This window comes from Candoia aspera, chromosome 1 (genome assembly GCF_035149785.1).
Source record: "Candoia aspera isolate rCanAsp1 chromosome 1, rCanAsp1.hap2, whole genome shotgun sequence".
NCBI lineage: Eukaryota > Metazoa > Chordata > Lepidosauria > Squamata > Boidae > Candoia > Candoia aspera.
The window spans coordinates 166,463,802-166,485,827 of NC_086153.1; the positions used below are offsets into that span (position 1 = coordinate 166,463,802).

General features: G+C 41.8%; 1 protein-coding gene across 2 annotated transcripts in view; it reads left to right on the forward strand.

The window, feature by feature from the left end:
* LSS (lanosterol synthase) overlaps positions 1 to 22,026 on the forward strand; it is a 29,380-nt gene continuing 7,354 nt past the window's right edge. The window contains exons 1-12 of one of the 2 annotated variants that reach the window (XM_063317823.1): positions 1 to 95; positions 5,438 to 5,606; positions 6,512 to 6,650; positions 7,098 to 7,206; positions 9,710 to 9,831; positions 12,708 to 12,804; positions 14,384 to 14,519; positions 16,265 to 16,373; positions 17,374 to 17,492; positions 19,685 to 19,782; positions 20,528 to 20,555; positions 21,767 to 21,823. In XM_063317823.1, the coding sequence (XP_063173893.1) occupies positions 85 to 95; positions 5,438 to 5,606; positions 6,512 to 6,650; positions 7,098 to 7,206; positions 9,710 to 9,831; positions 12,708 to 12,804; positions 14,384 to 14,519; positions 16,265 to 16,373; positions 17,374 to 17,492; positions 19,685 to 19,782; positions 20,528 to 20,555; positions 21,767 to 21,823 (1,194 nt within the window). In that variant the 5' untranslated portion in view covers positions 1 to 84. Of the gene's footprint in view, positions 96 to 5,437; positions 5,611 to 6,511; positions 6,651 to 7,097; positions 7,207 to 9,709; positions 9,832 to 12,707; positions 12,805 to 14,383; positions 14,520 to 16,264; positions 16,374 to 17,373; positions 17,493 to 19,684; positions 19,783 to 20,527; positions 20,556 to 21,766; positions 21,824 to 22,026 lie in introns of those variants that run through there. The other variant, XM_063317824.1, reaches the window with a different exon arrangement.

The following is a 22,026-nucleotide window of genomic DNA, read 5'->3' on the forward strand; positions in this document are numbered from 1 at the left end:
GTATGGAGTGTGATCGTTCCAGCTTTGGCGTGCCTGTGCTTGTGCTGCTGCCTGCAGACTTCACTCTTAGCTCAGAGCGGCAGGATGGACGGGACGTGAGTATTTCGGCATCTCTCCTGTTTTAGAGTTCTTACAGGGCCTCCGCCGTCGTTTTAGCTTTAGATGTGTTTGGAACAATCACTAGACTGCTTTACTTGTGGCGATGCAAGAAAAGAACGGAGGGAAGAGTCCGTGCACGTAACTGGTGACAAAAAAGGACCTATTCCCATGGCAGGGATTTGAAATTCCTGAGATCGTCTACCCGTTGACTTTTTTAAAACGGAAATAATTAAAATGTATTATTTACACACACATTTGTATTATGCATATATGCTGTGATGCATAAGTTATGTGCTGTGTGTGTTAAACAATTTAAATCACAGCTAGGCTCTTTGTGCATTGGTTGTCCTTTCGTTCAATAAAGCACTTAGCTGATGGGTGTCTTTTTCATAAACCAACAAAGAATTTGTGAAATCTAATAATTTTGATAACATTTCATAGAATCTATTTCATCAAATTCATTATTGTATCTTTAGGTACCTTCTTCTCCTCTATTGTATTTCACTACCACGTCTCATCATAGAAAATCTTGAATTGGTTTGCAATAGCTATAAAACTTATTCTAGAGTAAACATCATAAAATTGACAACTCCCATATAGTAGCAGAATAAAATGATACATGGTAAAAATAATCCATTAAAATAGAAGTGTTGAGGGAGTTAATGACTAGGGAAGGCTGATGTAAAAGGCTGGTTTGGTAAGAATGCCTGCAACACATCAGCTTTGGGCCTGGCACCCAGCAGAAGAAGGCGGTTGTTGGTTTCTTGGTATTCTTTTTGCTCAGAGAACAGCAGGAACCCAACAGTTTAACCCTGAGCTACATATACTCTCTGCTATTGGAAAGCAGGTCATTCCCAAACATGTAAAAAGCTCACCAATGTACGGTCACTGAGCGGCAGTCTCAGAGCGCAGGCGTTCCGCCCTTCTTGAGTGGGGTTTGATGTCAGCAGAGATGTTTCTTCGGGTCGTCTGCTCCTGAGGTATCTAGAGTTTTGTCCAACAATAGAAACCCTTTTGAATTACAAGCATGGTATCCTTTCCCACAGCACCTGTTTAAATTGGAACAGTCCACAAGATCACACCACCAGATGGTGTGCAAGTAATTACTAATACATTTTTACTCTTGAAGTTTAGGCATATTGGCTGAGCATATACACTGAACTAAACCAAGGCTTATTGAACTACCATGAGATGAATAAGCCATACTTTGCATGTCATGGTATGATTAACTATGGTTTATTGACTGGGTCTGAACAGTATGCTAGGCTATAAGCCACATTTTATAACTAATCTAAAACCAGGGTGACTAAGTGTGCAAGCGTCCAGGAGACTATGACTAGTCAGTTTCTCTGAAGATTTATGCAGTGGCAGTTAGTCAAAGCAAAATCACTCTATGAGGTGCAAGAAATCTCTTTGTGAGGCTGCATTTCCAGTCAGATTTGCCAGCCCTCCCATCCCAGCAGCCCAGTCTCAGCAGGGTGAGACCTTTGGGAGGCAGCAGCTGCTGTTGCCAGGTGCCTGAGGGTGGCCCCAGGGGCTGCTTACAGCCCTGTCAGCAAGTGAAGGGGAGCAAATGCTGAGGAGCAAGAATGGGACTGAACCCGCCCACCAGCCAAGCAGTTGCAGGAGCTGGAAATGTGCAGTGAGAAGTGGTGGAGGTTCTGTTTCCTATTGCAAGCCCTGATTTAATTTTTTATTGGGTTTTGCGATAGCACACTTAAACAGACTTATCCAGTGGGGTTTCTTCCTTGCATTTTCTATTTTATGTGGTTGCAGAAGAGTGCTGCTTTTACCTGCCAATCTAGGCAGCCTAGAGGTAGAATTAATGGCAGGTATAAAGTGATTTCTTCAGCAAAGGATCGTTACCTTGTCGTGGTGCTGGAGCTTGAGCACCTCAATGATGCCATGAGCTAAACCGTGAAGGGCCACCCAAGACGGGAAGGTCATGACAGAGAGGTCAGACTAAATGCGATCCCTGGGGAAGGTAATGGCAACCCACCTCAGTATTCTTGCCGTGAAAACTAAATGGATCAGTACAACCAGAGATATGTCGGTATACCATCGGAAGATGAGACCCCCAGGTCGGAAGATGGTCAAAATGCTACTGGGGAGGAACAGAGGATGAGCTCAACTAGCCCCAGACGTGATGACGCAGCTAGCTCAAAGCTGAAAGGACGGCTAGCGGCCGACGGTGCTGGTGGTGAACGGCGAATCCGATGTTCTAAGGATCAACACACCATCGGAACCTGGAATGTAAGATCTATGAGCCAGGGCAAATTGGATGTGGTTATTGGTGAGATGTCAAGATTCAAGATAGACATTCTGGGCGTCAGTGAACTGAAATGGACTGGAATGGGCCACTTCACATCAAATGACCACCAGATCTACTACTGCGGACAAGAGGACCACAGAAGAACTGGAGTAGCCTTCATAATTAATAGTAAAGTGGCTAAAGCAGTGCTTGGATACAACCCAAAAAATGATAGAATGATCTCAATTCGAATTCAGGGCAAGCCATCTAACATCACAGTGATCCAAATATACGCCCCAACCACAAATGCTGAAGAAGCTGAAGTAGAGCAGTTCTATGAGGATCTGCAGCACCTGCTGGACAACACGCCTAAAAGAGATGTTATTTTCATCACAGGAGACTGGAATGCTAAGGTGGGCAGTCAAATGACACCTCGAATTACAGGTAAGTATGGCCTGGGAGAACAAAACGAAGCAGGACACAGGCTGATAGAATTTTGCCAAGACAATTCACTCTGCATAACAAACACTCTCTTCCAACAACCTAAGAGACGGCTTTATACATGGACTTCACCAGATGGACAACACCGAAATCAGATTGATTACATCCTTTGCAGCCAAAGGTGGCGGACATCTGTACAGTCGGTAAAAACAAGGCCTGGAGCTGACTGTAGTTCAGATCACGAACTTCTTCTTGCACAATTTAGGATCAGACTCAAGAGATTAGGGAAGACCCACAGATCAGCTAGATATGAGCTCACTAATATTCCTAAGGAATATGCAGTGGAGGTGAAGAATAGATTTAAGGGACTGGACTTAGTAGATAGGGTCCCGGAAGAACTCTGGACAGAAGTTGGCAGCATTGTTCAGGAGGCGGCAACAAAATACATCCCAAAGAAAGAGAAAACCAAGAAGGCAAAATGGCTGTCTGCTGAGACACTAGAAGTAGCCCAAGAAAGAAGGAAAGCAAAAGGCAACAGTGATAGGGGGAGATATGCCCAATTAAATGCAAAATTCCAGAGGTTAGCCAGAAGAGATAAGGAATTATTTTTAAACAAGCAATGCGCGGAAGTGGAAGAAGACAATAGAATAGGAAGGACAAGAGACCTCTTCCAGAAAATTAGAAACATTGGAGGTAAATTCCAGGCAAAAATGGGTATGATCAAAAACAAAGATGGCAAGGACCTAACGGAAGAAGAAGAGATCAAGAAAAGGTGGCAAGAATATACAGAAAACCTGTATAGGAAGGATAACAATATCGGGGATAGCTTTGACAGTGTGGTCGGTGAGCTAGAGCCAGACATCCTGAAGAGTGAGGTTGAGTGGGCCTTAAGAAGCATTGCTAATAACAAGGCAACAGGAGACGACGGCATCCCAGCTGAACTGTTCAAAATCTTGCAAGATGATGCTGTCAAGGTAATGCATGCTATATGCCAGCAAATTTGGAAAACACAAGAATGGCCATCAGACTGGAAAAAATCAACTTATATCCCCATACCAAAAAAGGGAAACACTAAAGAATGTTCAAACTATCGAACAGTGGCACTCATTTCACATGCCAGTAAGGTAATGCTCAAGATCCTGCAAGGTAGACTTCAGCAGTTCATGGAGCGAGAATTGCCAGACGTACAAGCTGGCTTTAGAAAAGGCAGAGGAACTAGAGACCAAATTGCCAATATCCGCTGGATAATGGAAAAAGCCAGGGAGTTTCAGAAAAACATCTATTTCTGTTTTATTGACTATTCTAAAGCCTTTGACTGTGTGGACCATAACAAATTGTGGCAAGTTCTTAGTGGTATGGGGATACCAAGTCATCTTGTATGCCTCCTGAAGAATCTGTATAACGACCAAGTAGCAACAGTAAGAACAGACCACGGAACAACAGACTGGTTTAAGATTGGGAAAGGAGTACGGCAGGGCTGTATACTCTCACCCTACCTATTCAACTTGTATGCAGAACACATCATGCGACAAGCTGGCCTTGAGGAATCCAAGGCTGGAGTTAAAATCTCTGGAAGAAACATTAACAATCTCAGATATGCAGATGATACCACTTTGATGGCTGAAAGTGAAGAGGAACTGAGGAGCCTTATGATGAAGGTGAAAGAAGAAAGTGCAAAAGCTGGTTTGCAGCTAAACCTCAAAAAAACCAAGATTATGGCAACCAGCTTGATTGATAACTGGCAAATAGAGGGAGAAAATGTAGAAGCAGTGAAAGACTTTGTATTCCTAGGTGCAAAGATTACTGCAGATGCTGACTGCAGTCAGGAAATCAGAAGACGCTTAATCCTTGGAAGAAGAGCAATGACAAATCTCGATAAAATAGTTAAGAGCAGAGACATCACACTGACAACAAAGGCCCGCATAGTTAAAGCAATGGTGTTCCCTGTAGTAACATATGGCTGCGAGAGCTGGACCATAAGGAAGGCTGAGTGAAGGAAGATCGATGCTTTTGAACTGTGGTGTTGGAGGAAAATTCTGAGAGTGCCTTGGACTGCAAGAAGATCCAACCAGTCCATCCTCCAGGAAATAAAGCCAGACTGCTCACTTGAGGGAATGATATTAAAGGCAAAACTGAAATACTTTGGCCACATCATGAGAAGACAGGACACCCTGGAGAAGATGCTGATGCTAGGGAGAGTGGAAGGCAAAAGGAAGAGGGGCCGACCAAGGGCAAGATGGATGGATGATATTCTAGAGGTGACGGACTCGTCCCTGGGGGAGCTGGGGGTGTTGACGACCGACAGGAAGCTCTGGCGTGGGCTGGTCCATGAAGTCACGAAGAGTCGGAAGCGACTAAACGAATAAACAACAAATAAAGTGATTTGAGAAGAAAACTCTGACCACTTACTTTAATTGTAGCTATAATATTGTATTGGCCCCATCATTCACATGTGAATTAAAAAAGGAGCTCTCAGGATGCAGAAAAAGAAGGGCCAGCAGACCTAATAGTTGAGCTTTAAGCTGGAGTCCTAACCATAACCCGCACACATGACTTGGATCCTACTGCTTGGACATTTTCCATCTGCAATAACAGGATGAGTGCTTTACCTGGAGTCTCTCTCTGTTTGCATTTCACTCCTGTTAGGTATTTGCGGAGAAGAGGAGGCCCATATAAGACAGAGCCAGCCACAGACTTAACCCGCTGGCGCTTGAGTAATGAAGAGGGTCGGCAGCGATGGCGATATCTAGCAGATGATGAGGCTGTGGAGCGGGAGCAGACTGCACTGGAGGCTCACTCTCTAGGGCTGGACACGGTTCGTGACTGATGTCTTTGCAAATATGGGGTATGAGGGTTATGGGCAGTTTGTATAGCTCCCAGCAACTTCTTTCAAGCTAGGTCTTTAGGGAGGGCTTTCCAAATTTTCAGTGGTCTGGGAGCAGACCAGCTTGTCTGTGCCAAACATTTCTGTCTCTGCCAAGCAAAGCAGTTAGTCAGGACTTAGGACAGAAAGTGATCCAGATCTCTCCTTTTAGAAAGATAGCATCTGAAATACATTAGTCTTATAGGCTTTAACTTGTATTTTTAGCTTTTTTGTGGTTAGAAATGTTACTTCCCAGGGTGTTCAAGAAAGTGTTTGAAGAAAGCTCATGTTCTACATATTTCCCTTACCAGAACCTTTTGGTACTTCAGGCTTCCCCACCCATTTGTGCTTCCATACTGGAAGTTGGTTTTTCCTAAGAAAAGTATGCTGGATAGAGGGTCCAGAAGCAATGCTCACTTGGCAGATTCTCATGAGGTAAAGTGGGGATGCTGCCTTTAAGGAAGCATATAGACCTGCTGGCTGGTACCACAGTATGTTAGACCAGGCTAAAGTGGGGCTAAGTAGTTTGTGGTTGAGCGTATAGTAGGATTCAGTGTGAATCCTTCCTGGCTGATATCAGAGACTTCTGTCTGCCTTTGGTTTGCCTGGGGAGCAAATCCAAGGCCACTGTCCCAGCTGCTACGCTTTGCACTTCCCTTTCTCTTTTGCCAGAAGTGGGGAGAGAAAGAGACGGAGAGCAGCTAGCTGCCCCTCCACATGTTGCACTGCTTGAATAAAGCAGGAGACTTCAGTGTATGGCCTTTATACATACATCAGTTCTCTTTTTTATACTTTTATGGACCTAAAGTCCGGTCATCTATATTGCTTTCTCATTCCGATTCCTTTCTATTTTGCAGACTAAATTCTTCCCAGTCTTGCCTAAAGCTGGTACTGCAGAGGAGGCAGTGCTAAATGGGATGGAATTTTTCTCAGGCTTACAAGCAGAAGATGGTCACTGGGCTGAGGACTATGGAGGACCCCTCTTTCTGTTGCCAGGTATGATTACCAGAAAAGTCCCCAGAGCTTCTTCTCCCAGATGGTCACACATTGGTCAGAAGATCAATGTTTTGTATTAAAGGCAAAAAATCTAATCAGCTAAGCTATATTGGCTGGAGTAATTTCAGAATTAATTACAAGTTTCCCTACATGCTACCATTACTATTGACCACAATGGTTTAAAAGGAATTGAGAGAAATATTATATTGATGTAGGATTCAGCTAGAAGAGATTGGCTCGTGGTGGTGGTGAGTTTAAAGGACAGAGGGTTCTGTCTCCGGGCCTTTTGGAATCTTTAAGTCTAAATATCCCAGTCCATTTTGATATTAGCAGAAGTGAGAGCAGAGGAGGCTCCCATTCATTATTTCAAGAGCTTGTGGTTGTTGCTGTCTGAAATGGCTTTCCAGCCTTGCTGCAGTTTTCTTCTTCCTGGCCTTCTTCCAACAGGGTTCCTGATTGCGTGCTATGTTGCCAAGGTTCCAATCCCAGAAGAAAGTAGGAAGGAGATGGTGCGCTACTTGCGTTCAGTGCAGCTCCCAGATGGAGGATGGGGCCTGTGAGTAAAGCTCAAAAGCCAGTGCTTCAGACAAGCACACCAACAATCTCATATTCAGCTGCATGCTGGGGGATAGGGAAGAGACCTTGGAGGTGGAAAATAGTAGGAATTGCCATGACTCCAGAGGGCTGGAAGTGCCAGGTCAGAGCCCATTGAAACTATAGCTATAAAAGAAGATGTGTCCTAGTTTCATGAGTGCTGGAAAAGTCAATGGGATTAATTTTATTTTGGAGCAACTGTAGGATAACTAAGTTTATGCTTGAGGATTCATGACCTAAGGAAACTACTGGCCTGGTCTCAGAAGGACTTTTGCAAATTTCTGCTATCCCAGCCAGGATGGCAGCAGCAGGAGCAACATTGCAGTCCTCTTAATGCTAAATAGAGAAGCCCCAGAATCTTTGGTTTCATTGTAAATATCTCTGATGGTCTCTCCTTTTTCCAGCTGGAGAGCTGCCATCCTGGCTCTGAAGGGACTGATATGCTGCTCTTGGTGTGAGCAGTGCAAATTTGTGAACATGTCACACAGTGGCACATCATACATTTTTTGAGCCAACAGCATAAAAAAGGAAGCGAAGGCTCTTCTTGCTGATGGGCATCAATGCCCAGCAAATTACTTTGGGAGTAAATGGTTGGGACTTCCTAAGGAGTAGGTAGTACCTATTTCAGGAGTTGGCCAAGAGTGCTTAGTGCCTCAAGAAATCTGTACGAAAACTATGATTACTCCACATTTTGAAAGGGGTGTGTGTGAAAGTCAGTTCTTTTGCAAAAATCTTATTATCGCAATAAAGTGATAAGTGAAAGATTTTGCAAAGCTTTGGAGAATCTTCCCCCAGCTTGTGTATTAATCATACTAAACATACACAGCTGAAACTTTGAAACTTCTTGTAGGGGGAAAAAAATCTTTCTTCCTTAATACCAGTTCACAGGCAATACAACCAACAGCTGAAGAGTGCTTTGAAGTTTTACTGATCCATAGCTATAGAGTGTTCTCTTAGAGGAGAAGACAAAAATTATATGCAAACACTCACTTTTCACAAATTGATTATATACTGTACGTCATCTTCCTGTTTACCTTACCAGAAACCAACAGTGGTTGATTTAGGAAAAGGACAGCCTTGTCCATCATACATAGTTATTTCTAACTTGCTTCCTTCTCTAGGGAATGTATAAGACAATTTGAACAAAAAAGCTGGTTTCTAATCCTTGTATAACCTGTTTCACTTATTCCCTTCCCTGCCAGCACTTTGTTTTATCCAACTTACCTGCTATTGTAACAGCCTCTAGCTTATTCTGTTGTGTATCTTATATATGACTTTGGTCATGTCTGCTAAAGTTTACTAATTTGGGGGTCCCACATTGTCCATACTTGCATTTATTATTTTTAATAACAATTTTTGTCCTGTCATAATCTGGACTAATACAAGCATAGGTAATATAAGCATAGGTTTCCCTTTACATAAAACACTGCTTCTTGATAACCATCCAGTAACTCTAGCTGTAAGATTGACAGACCTTTTATGAAGCCAAGGGGGAATATAATACCAAAATAATATAGAATAAAGGCAGAGGGAAGGACTTGGGTAGAAAAAGTGTAAGAATGTGGGGCTTAGAACAGAGCATTGTTAGGCATTGTTCAGAATAGGTGGAAATTCTTTTGCTCAGACCAATAAAGTTTATGCTTCTCAAGTCCCACAAAGTTAGAAAACTCAACAAGGGAGAACCATATGAATTTCAGGAAAGCATCTTAATACTAGTAAAAGCATAGTCTTGAAAACCAAAGACAAATTCATAGCAGGCCAATTAAGGTGGAGTTACTTTGAAATGTTTCCTACCCACCTCTGGGCTGGGAATTCCTCCTCTGTCCGGTTCCTGCAGTCATTCACAATGCTTCGCTTAGCAGGCACATTAATCTTAGCTACAGATCGTGAAATGTCACAGACTGTGTTGTTTTGAAAGCTGTCTTTCATATGGTTATATTTTTTGGAAAGAAATTTTAAATTTACTATGTGGGTAAAATGGGCTAATAGCTTCTTCCACAAGTGAGGCTCAGGTGTTACTTTCTGTCTAAAAGGCACTGACTTCTGTCTTCTACCTTATTTAAAGAAGATGGAAAGAAGATGGAAGATGGAAAGAAGCACGAAACAGCCCCGATAGCACCATGTTGCTAATGTTTATATGATTTCCTGGGTGAATAGCAAACAAATCCTTAGAGCTTGATATTTATTGCTAGGGATTACAGTGTTGATTTTTCCTATCTCAGGTTAATTGTGCAAGCAAGCTGAAATTCTACTGATCTCAATCTGCGGCATTATATTTCCCTATTACGCATTTAAAATAAAGCTCTAGAATATAGCCATTGTCAGCCATGTTGTAATAAAATTACTCCATGCTCTTTTATTTTGCCTTATTTGACGTTCTCGAAAATTCTGAAGACTGGGAGAACAACTGAGCTTCCTTGTGTGAACACATCTGCCTAATACCTTTCTTGTTTGTTGTCCACCAGACACATTGAGGACGTGTCCAAGGTGTTTTCCACTGCTCTCAACTACACGGCCCTGCGTATCCTCGGAGTCAGCCCTGATGATCCAGACTTACTGAGGGCTCGAAACAACCTCCACAGCAAAGGTGAATAACCAGCTGGAGTCTGGAAGTAGAGGTGGCTTTTATTTTCCTTTTTACCAGCATTTGCTGACTGTGGAAAAAGGGCTCTCTCTGGTTATAGAGCAGTCACAAGTGATTGATTAGGTGCCATCGAATTGATGTCAGCTCTTAGCAACCACGTTGGTACACCTTCTCCAGGAGTATCTGTCTCTATTCTGGCCCTTCAGTGGTGCGTCTATTGCCACTGTAACCAAGTCCATCCATGAATGATATACTGACTTCTTTTTGGCTTTCTCAATTATACAGTTTGCATTAGCAAAAATGTCTCTTATTCTTCCGCTTTTCTAAAATCAGCATGAACATCTGGCATCTCCCTTTCCATATCAGGCCGTAAACTGCATCAGATGATCTTAAGCATTATTTTGCTATCATGTGAAATTAAGGGTATACAGGCAGACCATTCATTTAGTGACCGTCCAGAATTACAGCGGCACTGAAAAAAAGACTTACAACCATTTCTCGCACTTATGACCGTTGTAGCATCCTCGTGGTGACGTGATCCAATTTATCCCATCAAAATGGGATCTTTTTCTGTTTTAATGTTTCTCCTAAGAAGGCATATTCTTTTTTCTTACATAAAATTCTAATAGGAATCTCTTTTAAAACAACTATATCTGTATTGTCCATTTTCAGTCTTGTGTTAAAATGCTGCTGCAGGACCCAGGGACATTCCTCATGGTGGCAAATCTGGAATTTATTCTATAAATCTTACAGTTTCTGCATCCATATTTTCCTCTTCCAGGTCCAAAAAATGTGCCAAAACATTAATAATCTGCTCTCTAATATCGTCATCTGGAACCTCTGAAACAGTTCTGAATCTCAAACAGAATTATTTCTCTCTCAATTCCAGTAAAGCCGAATTATCCAATTCTCTTTCCAACTCTCTGCCTTGAACCTGTCTTACTCTCTAAAATTTGCACTCTTATCATTAATTTATTTTACCTCTAAATATTTGCTTTGTAGAACTTTCCATCTTTTTAACATCTTCTCTCATCTTCTCTCTTAACTTTACAAATATTTCATCCATTCTTTTTTCAAAGCATCCATTTTCCCCATCTGATCAAATTTATTTCCCATCTGTTCAAAAAAATTCTGAAGTGTATCTTGTGTAATTATTTTTTCTGCAGGTTGCTCTAGCGAGCCCCTCCTGCCATTTTTAATCCAAAAGTGAAGATGTCTCAAGCAGGCGAAATAAAAAGACAAGCCTCTCCTCCCCCCACCCCTTTTCATTTTAGTAGCTCTCAATAGCTTCAGCCACAACAGGCATCACACCTCCATGGCAACTAAATGTCACAGTCTGGTTCTTTACCTTACCTTTTGTTATGTAGATTCCACCAATTAAATACATTCCTTAAGAATAACAAGCATTCCCACACCAGACTGGTCTCTTTAACTGGCTTAGTGAAAATTTATACCAAAGCATTTTCATCAAAAGTAAAAATGATAAAAATAAAAATAGAAAAATAGAGGAAAAAAGACTGTCCCCTTGTCCGTTTTAAAACTTTCTTACATCTTCTCTTAATTAAGCTTTTTGCAAAGAGTTCTTGAATCTTTGAATCAAAGTCTCTCTTTCTTATTTTTTTGTAATCTTGAAAGAAGGTTTAACTCACAAGGAGTCTTTACCGCAGAAGAAATTTCTTTTCATCTGTAAATTAATTACTTCCCAAAGTGATTAAGAAATGGGGGAGGCAAAGCTTAATGTCTCTGTCACAATTAGGATGGATGGATTCCCAGGACTCTGCTTAACCAAGGAACTGCTCTCACGATCTCCCTTTGATCCAGGGAGATTGTGCTTGCCAGAGTCTGCCTTCCAGACAGTGTTTTCATCTGCAGTGTCACTCTGTGCCTTGGAGAGTGTCAGCCTGCCATAATTCCCCCACCAGAAGCCTCTGATGCCTAAGGTCTCAACAGGTAACACATCCATTTCATATTTCATTGTTTTGAGCTTTCCCATGTTCAGCAGGACTTGAGGGGCAAGACTACATTTACACTTTAGATTTTTCAATACATTCCTGGTTGTCCTTTGGTCCCTTTTGTTATTATGAAAATCTGGGACAAGAAAAAAGACCAACCTGATGTCAACCTACCTCCTTTTTAGAATTTATAGCTAACATGGCTCCTCTGGTTGTCTGTTTGATGGTATTCTCAGCATGGTTGAGGCTGCTCCAGTAACTGATCCTCATGGCTAATGCTGTTCATTGATTAATAGTTTCCTATTTGCAGGAAGTGCTTTTGGGAACCAATATGTGACCACTTGTATCTTAAATGGTATTTAGACCCTTCTAGTTTCTTGGGAGGTCTTTAAGCAGGAGGCATCATCTCTTCTTTCCTATGAGTTCCCCTGCTTTAGTTAGCTGTGTGAGTTGGCTTGTTTTTCTGGTGTCTGCTCTAAGTCCAATGAATATCAGGTATTTGTAACAGTTCTATGATAGGTCAAATGTTACTCATTAGTTCTCCCTCCCTCCCTCCTTCGCTCTCTCTCTTTCTCTGGTATATTGAAGTCTCCCTTTCATTCCCCGTTTCTGTGTTCTACGTTTTCTTGGCCAGGGAGTCCAGGAGATATGGAAAGTCTATCTGTAGAAGGTCAACCACAGAAAAGCTGCTGTTATAGTCAGGACTAATGGGAGAAGAGGAGGGATGAAGGCAACCTGTTTGGGGAGCAGAGCCTCTTCTGGAGCGAGGAGAACAGACACAACACACATGCAGAGAGAAAAGGAGAATCCCAGCTCTTAGAGAGATCGCTTCTCCTCCTCCTGCTATCCAGTAATAACCATGAACTGTTTATGGTTTTATAAAGTTGGCAGCTTTTTTGATATTACTCTATTTTGGGTTTTTTCCAGGTGGTGCTGTAGGAGTCGCTTCCTGGGGTAAATTTTGGCTGGCTGTCTTGAATGTCTACAGTTGGGAAGGAATGAATACGCTTCTTCCTGAGATGTGGTGTGTAAATCATTCATTGTAAAATATGAACTGGAGCTGTGTATTTTGCAGAAGCAATTGGCAGATATTCTTACCCAGCTTCATTTTTTGTCGTTTTAAGTTGAAGAACGGAAATAGGCTATTTGCAAGTACTGACATCGAGAGCGTGCAGTGGTATGTTGTTTCTGTGTGGACTCAGGGAAATTAAGCCCAGCTTCTCTCTGACTTTCACTAGGTGGATGTATGCACTTGACCAAAAAGAAAATTTGTACCATTAAAAAAAAAAAGACAGAAGTTTCTTAGAATTTACATATGCTGTTTTATATGTATGGGTGAAAAACTAAGGAAAATTACTAGAAAACGTAGAGACTGCAGGTCAATTAATTTCCTATCCATAATTTCTATGGCACCCCAATTCATTCAGATCAGTTTTCCACCTTTCAACCTAAGTTCCAGATCATGGCCCCTCTCCCCTTCCAAAACAGACTTCTTGTCGATTTACAGCTGCTAAAGATTTCTTTGTGATATAAGAGTTAACGTTTTATAGGGCAAGCTTCACAATGATCTCTTAATTGTATTTTCATTGTGAGAATTAAGAAGGCACATTGTTAGTGGAATCTGTTTCAGTATTTACTATGAGACTAGTATTTCACTGTGGCATTTTTGGAATTTTTTTTTCTTATATGGGCATACTATGTCTTGAATCTCTTCTAAATGCCTGTTTTGCTTTCTGTTCTGCTTTCTTCTCCACAGATTTCTGATGAGGAATTTGCCATATTTACTTAAAAATATTTAACCCAAAGTTTAAGATAAGCATCTCACCCCCTGCAAAGAAAGAGGAGACTATATATATATATATATATATATATATATAGTTTTTTTTAATATATATTTAAAAAAAGACAGACAAAAGTTATGTGCAGTGCCTGTTGTCCCTACCTTGTCAGTGTAGGGTTATAGCTGAAACCAGTCCTTTTCTTTCAGTAACATGTGACACGTGTGTGTTTATAGGTGTTATGTGTGTATATAAACATGCTCCCACAAATGGCAGCACCAGAACAAAAATATATATATTAATAATAATTATTTGTACAGTAGTTGGCTAGCTATGACTAATCTTATCTTCAAAGTCATCCATGCTAGAGATGTTTGCAGCTACTTACATTTCTCATCCATTTGTTCCTTTCTAATAGTGTCTTTGGTTCTCTGCAAAAGTAAGAGTCCCCTTGCCAAATTCATTGGAGAAAAATACTTGTCTACCTATTAGAATAATAAATCAGTATTGTCGAGTTCACTGTATCACAGCAGTTTTCATCCCAGAAGAGTACAATCTGATTTTTGATACTGTCCCCAAAATGTGAAATAATTTATACACTGGACAACTTCATGGAAATTCTTGGAGTTCTGATAGTTGCCAAAGAGATGGGTATGCCAGTAGCTGATTTTTCAAAGCCTGCTGGATGTAGTGTGTATAGGCAGCCACCCCATGTTGTGTTGTCATGGTCTTTTTGAAGATTTCTTACAGTCAAATTGTTACATTGTCTTTGTGGGCTATCAGTCCAATGTTAGGAGCTTTTTCCTTCTTTCTACTTTCCAATAGGTTGTTTCCTTCCTGGATGCCAGCTAACCCTTCCACACTTTGGTGTCATTGCCGCCAGGTTTACTTGCCAATGGCCTACTGCTATTCTGTCCGCCTCACTGCAGAAGAAGACGAACTTATCTTGAGCCTTCGACAGGTAGTTGCCAAAGACTCTTTCCTTCTCTCTTCTGTCATAGCTTTCATATTAATCCAATGCCTTTCAGTTAATGGAATCTCTGATCTTGCTTAAGATACTGTCCATTATGGCTGGGGTGGGCCAACCTCCAGTTTCCCAGTTTATAGTTCCCGAAGCACTCCAGAATTGAAATTTGGTAGGAAAACTTGCTTTTTTTGTGGTGTGATTTTTCCTCTTTCTCCCCTAAAAAGATACTTCATAGTTGTGTTAGATCAATTTAGAAGGGCTGTGCATGCTTCAAAAATTACTTCAAAGAGGTATGATGGAATGCATGGGACTATAGCACCTTTTTAAAACAGCTACATTTTTTTCAGGCTTCCATACATTCAGCTCATTAAAGCACCCATGTCTTTAGTGCTTCTTTAAAGAGGTGCTGTGCTTGTGCTCTTTCATGTTCCAAAGCATCTTTCTCAAATAATTTTCAAAGTATGCATAGACTTATTATTTAGGGTTTGTAATTTTCCATCCCTAAAATATAACTCTCAACAGGCACACCAGGTCAGTGTGTATGTTTTAAACTGCCTTTAAGCTGAACATGACTCTACCTTACGGTTTTGAAAAGTGATGTCAAAATTTTCCTGTAATCATTTCCTGTAATTGTGGTCCAGTCATGCTAGTTTATGTAGGTTGAAAAGAAATAAAGCAGAGACTAAATTCATCAGGTTCACCGTCCGGTACTGTGCAAAATACCATGTTTAAATAACCAAAGCTACATAATTGCTTGCACAGAAAGTTTTGTTTGATTCCAAAAGTTCCTGCACTGTCACTTTTCTCAACTTATAATGTAGTACTTTATATCTGGTGGTTTATGCTGCAGTATTGACAAGTAATTTTTGTAATCTTTAATTTTTGAAAGAGTTGGAATCTTCAGAATGTACATGATGAATTGGGAGCTACAGTACAAATAACATATACTTGATTTTGTCCCTACTTGGATAAAATTATTTATCAAAATAATATTTTGTGACACAATACTATTAAGCCAGTGCTGCACTAGGTTCTCTTTCCAGTTTTGATTTTATAATGCTTGTTTGTTTAGTTTATTATGGTCATATATTAGAGATCAGCTTAAAAATAAAGTTGCAGTAAAATAAATGCATCAAAATAGAAGCATGATGTAACTGAAATAATATATCAAGATACATATAAACCTACGTAAGTGAATACTCAGATGTGAAGCATTTGTCTGTTTACCTTTCATCATTGGCAGCATACAGAACCTAGCTATGCTATACTACCTGAGATCTCCACCTTCTGATCAGCTAATAGGTGTTGGTCAAGGAAGTCACCCTCAATTCTGCCTAAATATATTGTAATTAGGGAAATACACATAATCCAAATATCTCGACAAGGAGGCAGCACAGCTGGACCTGGCCCACAGTTTCTATTTCCCCCTCACCACCTGGTCAGACACACTCTTTAGGGGTGTTGCAAAATCTGCTGTCCAAAAGAGCAGATGGAAGGGCGTTACAATGGACCAATCTAATAGTCCTTTTGGGATGCAATGTTGAACAGGTAATGGGCAGATACATTTTTTTTTCCTGGTCTCATGGTGATAAAATAAGGTGGAGCCTGCCTGAAAGCCTTTTGGAGGCCTGTGTCTCTGGCATGTTGCTTAAGGAATGATTTGGCCTGTTCAAAACCCACTGAGATCTCTTGTGGATTTTCGAATGCTAATTTTGTATTCTTCTGGGCTTCTTTCCTAGGAACTCTACGTACAAGATTATGACAGTATTGACTGGCCAGCACAAAAGAACAACGTTGCTTCTGGGGATTTATACACACCACACAACTGGCTACTGACAGTGGTCTACGGTGAGTGAACCTGCCTCCTGCTGAAGGGGGCCCCTCATTTGTTCTTGCTGGACTCCATTTCATTGTCAGAATGAAAGTGCTGTCAAGGAGGCACCTTTGTTATTCCTAAAGTGTCCTGAGAATAGAAGGAAGATAAGCCTTATAGTTGTTTTTCCTAATATTTCATTTTATTGTATTTATTGGTACCCTAAGGTAATGGTGAAAGTAATGGGTACATTACTCTCCCATCTGGCAGCAGCCACTTGAAGCCCCACTGCACTCATGCCGTGGCTTACCCACTACCCACAGACCCTCACACACCCTCCCTGAACCTCACTGTGCTGGCACTGCACCTCCCCAGCCACCTGCGCACCCTTCCCCATCCAGCAGCAGCCACCCCAAGTCCCGCCACATTAGTGCTGTGCCTCCCTGGCCACCCGTGCACCCCCTTGCTCCCTCTCCCACCCAGCAGCAGCCACTTACCTGCCTGCCAGCTTGCTTGCGAGCCACCTGGTACTTGCAACTTCCTGCCAGCTTCCTCACTGACTTTGGCTGTTGGAAGCTGGCAGGAAGTTGCAAGGAGCTGCTCACTTAACGACCCATGATCCTGGCTTAACAACAGCAATAGGGACTGCAGGGATTGCCATCGCTGAGCAATACAGCAATGTGACATTACGCTTTATGACCACGTTGCTTAGCAATGGAAATTCCAGTCCCAATTGCCATCATAACTTGAGGACTATCTGTATATTTAACAGGGAGAGGCAAGAGCTATGGGCCGTTGCAGGGGATGGAAGCTAAGAAAGTTGTAAAAACTAAGTGCAGTTTGCCTTTAGCCTGGAGCAATACATCAAAACAGGAATTAGAAATGTGTGTGTTTCCCAGTTGCAACCTGAATAATTATGGAAGCCAAAATGTTGGATTTGCAAATTGATTGAAGAACAGTTTTTCTCATATTGGCTTTAGATTTTTCAGGAGATAAACTGAGTCTTCCATACGTCTCTTTCTGCTTCTATTCCAGCAATAGCCAACATCTATGAGCAATTCCACAGCAAAAAATTGAGACAGCGAGCCATGGAGGAATTATATGATCACATCAAGGCTGATGGCCAATTTACCAAGTTCATCAGCATTGGCCCAGTAAGTTGTTTTGAAGCGTTGTTTAACTCGGTAGCTCTGAAACTGAGCTTGTTTAGAAATCTTGGCCAAAAGTGTAGCCGTGAATCGCTCTGCAGAAAACCAGTGGCACCATAGTTTCTCTTCCTTGTACCTGATCCATTTCTTCTCTCCCAGTAGCCCAAATACCTTTGGAGTGCTGTACAATTTGGCTCAGCATCACTGACTCAAATGCTTGTTTTTGTGGTATGGTCGAGATGCAGGAGCCACTGGCTGTCCTCAGCTGAGCTTGCAATTCCTTTAGTCCTTGCCAACTACAAAGTGAAAAGGTTCCTCCTCTGAAATCAGATCATTTGGCTCCACCACCGTCTTTGAATCCATCCATAATGCCTTCACAGGTGTGACTTAGCTCAGGGTCTTTCGAACTGTGATCTGCAGAAATCCTGTGAGAACTCGATGGGATTCCGTGAGAGATTATCGCCAAAAAAAAAAGAAGAACTTCACTCAAACACAGCCAGTTTTCTATCACTGGAGTTTTGTCTTTTGATGAGGGGCCCTGGGATAAGTTTCGAGGCCTCAAATGGTTCAATACCCTGATTAAACTGATAAGAATAAACAGGAGCAAATGTGTGCTATCTTGCATCTGCACTAGCTCCTAGGCAGAGTAGAGGAGTTTTTGCAAAGTATCTGGAATCCTTACCAACTTTCCTTGGAAACATTTTTTCCTAGTGTACTGTGCTTTGCAATCAGGCTGATTTTACATCTCCTATCAGAAAGGAGTGGAGGGAGAACAAAAAGACTATTATAAAGTCTCTGCCTAGCCACCAAACCCCAAACATTAACCCTTGCCTAACCCTGGATCCAATTATCCAGCTGAACATTGTCAAAGAAGGAAGTTCCCTTTTTTTTAAGTAAAACATAAAAGTAGTAAGATAATAGGAGGATTATTAAATGGATGACGAATGCTTATGACGGCACGTGCTACTGGTTGTTCTAGGACTGCCCTGGACTCATTGAACGGGGCAGGAGGGGCAATTGGCCGTGATGGTCTCAGATGTACTTGTGAATCGGGCTGCACTTGCCTCTGATTCTCAGATACCTTGGTGATGAGGACCCTTGTCCTTGACAGTCAATTGTCATGCTCACCTCCCACTGAAACAGAAGCAGCCCCAGCCCCAACCTGGAAGCTATGAATGTGCCTTAAGAGGAATGTTTTCTTTCTCCTGCAAATGTGGAGGAGCCTGCAAACAATGAACACTCCACTTCTGAACATTCCAGCTGCCCAACAACCTCATCGAATCCCACTTTCCTCTCTTTCTAGCTCCAGTATTTTTTTCATCCACCCCACTCTGCCCTCTAGGCATTGCAATAATTAAGAGGGATGTTAATTTGGGGGAGGAAGCCTCTCTGTGATAAGTGGTGGGAAACATTGTAGCAATGGCCAGTCTGTGGTGGGGTAAGGGATGGTATAGCCAGTTGCTGCTCAGTGTGTGCTGTTGCTGTGGAAAGAGTTCATATGAAAAGGATACATAGTCCAGCTGTTAAGGGAGACATGGCATTAATCTGAACTGAACATCCATTATACCAGAAAGGCGTGATGCTGTTTGGACATCAGCCTGAATGGGCTCTTTTCTGGCTCGAAGGTGTCAGCTGCATACTTCTGGTTTCCTACAGTTGTGGAGTTAAGCAAGGAAATGCATCAGTAGACATCATGCATTTTTCATCAAACGGGAATATTCCATGTTTAGAAATTTCACCCATTTTTAAATAAAATGAACTTCATTTTTAAACATTGTATTTTTAATAAATGACTAGAATACATTTGTTGCATTTATTTTCTAAGGTATTTTTCTCTAATATTTCTGCCCTTCAGAGTTAAAATCAATGCTATTTTTGAAAACATACCTTTGATTTTATGAGAAAGATTGCACTTTTATATATTTCTGATCTACGTCTACACTTAAAAAGAGGATATTGGTTTTCTCTGGTCCATCCCCTTTATGTGGCCCCAGGTAAGAAAGCTGTTCAGTTATAATTATGGCTGGAGGCTGGTCCCTACATCCAATGACTATTTTCCCCAAGATTTTTTTTTTTTAACATCTGTATTTACAATAACTTGATGAAGAGCTACATTTGTGAAGAAGCACAGATATTATCCTCTGATGGCTTTAGACTTTAGGAGGAAAATAATGGTTGTTCTTTCTCTGCCTTTGTAGATATCTAAAACAATTAACATGCTAGTGTGCTGGTATGTGGAAGGAGAGAAGTCTCCTGCGTTCCAGGGACATGTCTCCAGGATCCCTGACTATCTCTGGTAAGGCTTTGTTGAAACTCAAACTTCTCTAGCAGACTTGTGCCAACCTGGAATCTTCCTGGTATGTTGGACTGTAAGTCCTAGAATGGGCAATTCTGCTTGGGTATCCTAGGAGCTGACCTTGCAAAGTGTGAATTCCAGTCTAATCCAACACAGCTGAAAGGTACCATGCTATGAAGGCTGCTGTGTAAGTGCAATATGCCTCTTACGTTTACATATGTCCACTGCTTACTGTCCCTTAGGAGACACCATACTTTACTCCAAAATACATTTAGAAAGTAATTCCTGAATAGAGAAGGATTATCTAAGGTTATATTGTAGGACAGAGGTATCCTCTTGAAGAGTACATTAAGGCTCCAGGTAGAAAGTCTTACAAGGGCCATTCCTATATTCGCGTATATTTGTGTTGTGGCCCATCCCCCTAGGAAATCACTGCAGAGTTTGAGCAGTCAGTAGGTAAGGTCAGTAGGTAAGGTAAGTCTGAGCAGTCAGTCGGTAAGGGTGAGTGATCTAGCCCAAGACTGCCTTTTGAACTACAGAACAGAAATCTGCTTTCCCATATCCAACCCTAATTCAGCTATTGTCTATTATCTAAAGGCCTTTCCAGGATCCCAGTGCAACTCATGACATTGGACTCATTGTTTTTGGCAGTGAAAGTTACAGGTCTCTTAACTGTTTGTGCTTTGCCATGCCTCTCACTCAGCGAGGTGCAAGCATTCACTGCTTGCTTTTTTTTCCCTTGCAGGCTGGGTCTGGATGGAATGAAGATGCAGGTAATAATTCCTGGCATATTTTCCTTTTGCTGAGGACCAAACCCATCTCACAAGGCAATGACTGCTGCAGTCTCTGCCAAGAGCTCTGTTTAAAATCAACAATAACAATAACCATTTATTAAACTTATATGCCACCTGACTCCCAACAACTCTGGGTGGCTCATAACATTAAAAGAATTTCAATAAAATCAATAAAACATAAAAAATAGAGATAAAAGATGACAGTGTGATGAAGTGTGGGGTCTCCCTCTCTCCACCAAAGACCTGAGTGAAGAGCCAGGTCTTCACAGCTCCTCCAAACAGCAGAGTGGGGGCCTTCTGAATCTTGTGGGGAACCCTGTTCCAGAGGGCAGGAGCTGCTACAGAGAAGGCGTACCTCCGGGGTCCCAATTTATGGCATTGTTTAATCAAAGGAACCCAGAGACGCCAACCCTACAGGATCAAATTGGCCAGGCAGATAATATGGGAGACGGGCGGTCCCTCAAGCTAGCAGGACCTAGGCCATGTAGGGCTTGATAGATAATAACCAGCACCTTGAATTGCACCTGGAAACAAACTGGCAACCAGTGCATCTTGCGCAGCAGAGGTGTTACATGGGCATACTGAGGCTTGTCCACCACTTACGCCGCTACATTCTGGACCAGCTGAAGCTTCCGGGTGGTCTTCAAGGGCAGCCCAATGTAGAGAGAGTTGAGGTAGTCAAGCCATGAGATGACTGGGGTACGAGTGACTGTCTAAAAAAAAAAAAAAGTTTCCAGGGGGGAAGTTGGGATCAGAGAGGTGGAGAACTGCTTCTTTTCTCCCTTTCTTTTCTGATTGATCTTCCTCTGATAATTCCCCACCCGCACCCCACCCCCCCAGGCCTTTAAATGAGACAAAATAAGAGTGATAAAGGAAGTTGTGAGAGCAGGAAGCTCTTATGAAGAACATTTTTTCTTGCTCCATGTGTGGGAAGGAATATATTTAGAAAGTAATCCCTGAATAGAGAAGCATTATTTAAGGTTATATTGTAGGAGAGAGAGATCCTCTTGAAGAGCACATTAAGGCTCCAGGTAGAAACCTGCTTGTGCTAGAGGTGTGTCCCTTAGCGTACTCTTAGTGGGAGACCAGCTGGAATTGATTTTGAGCAGTTTGCTGGCTGAAAAATTACGCATGTTGGAATACTCAAAAGGCCACCAAAAAGTCTCCTTTCAAACTACCTTCTCTTTCAGGGCACCAATGGATCACAGGTTTGGGATACAGTATTTGCTATTCAAGCTTTCCTGGAGGTAACAGTGTTTTTTCATAAGTGTTCCTTGTTAATTTTAATATACTTTGTGCGAAAATTAACTAGCTGCTCTTTCCTGGGTCATGATTTAAACCAGATTCCTGCTCCAAAGCGCTTTCAGTTTCAAACTGCAGTTGTGAGAGGAAAGTGAAACACATGAAACTGCATCAGTTTTCCACTATCCATTCATGATGCTAATAGCCT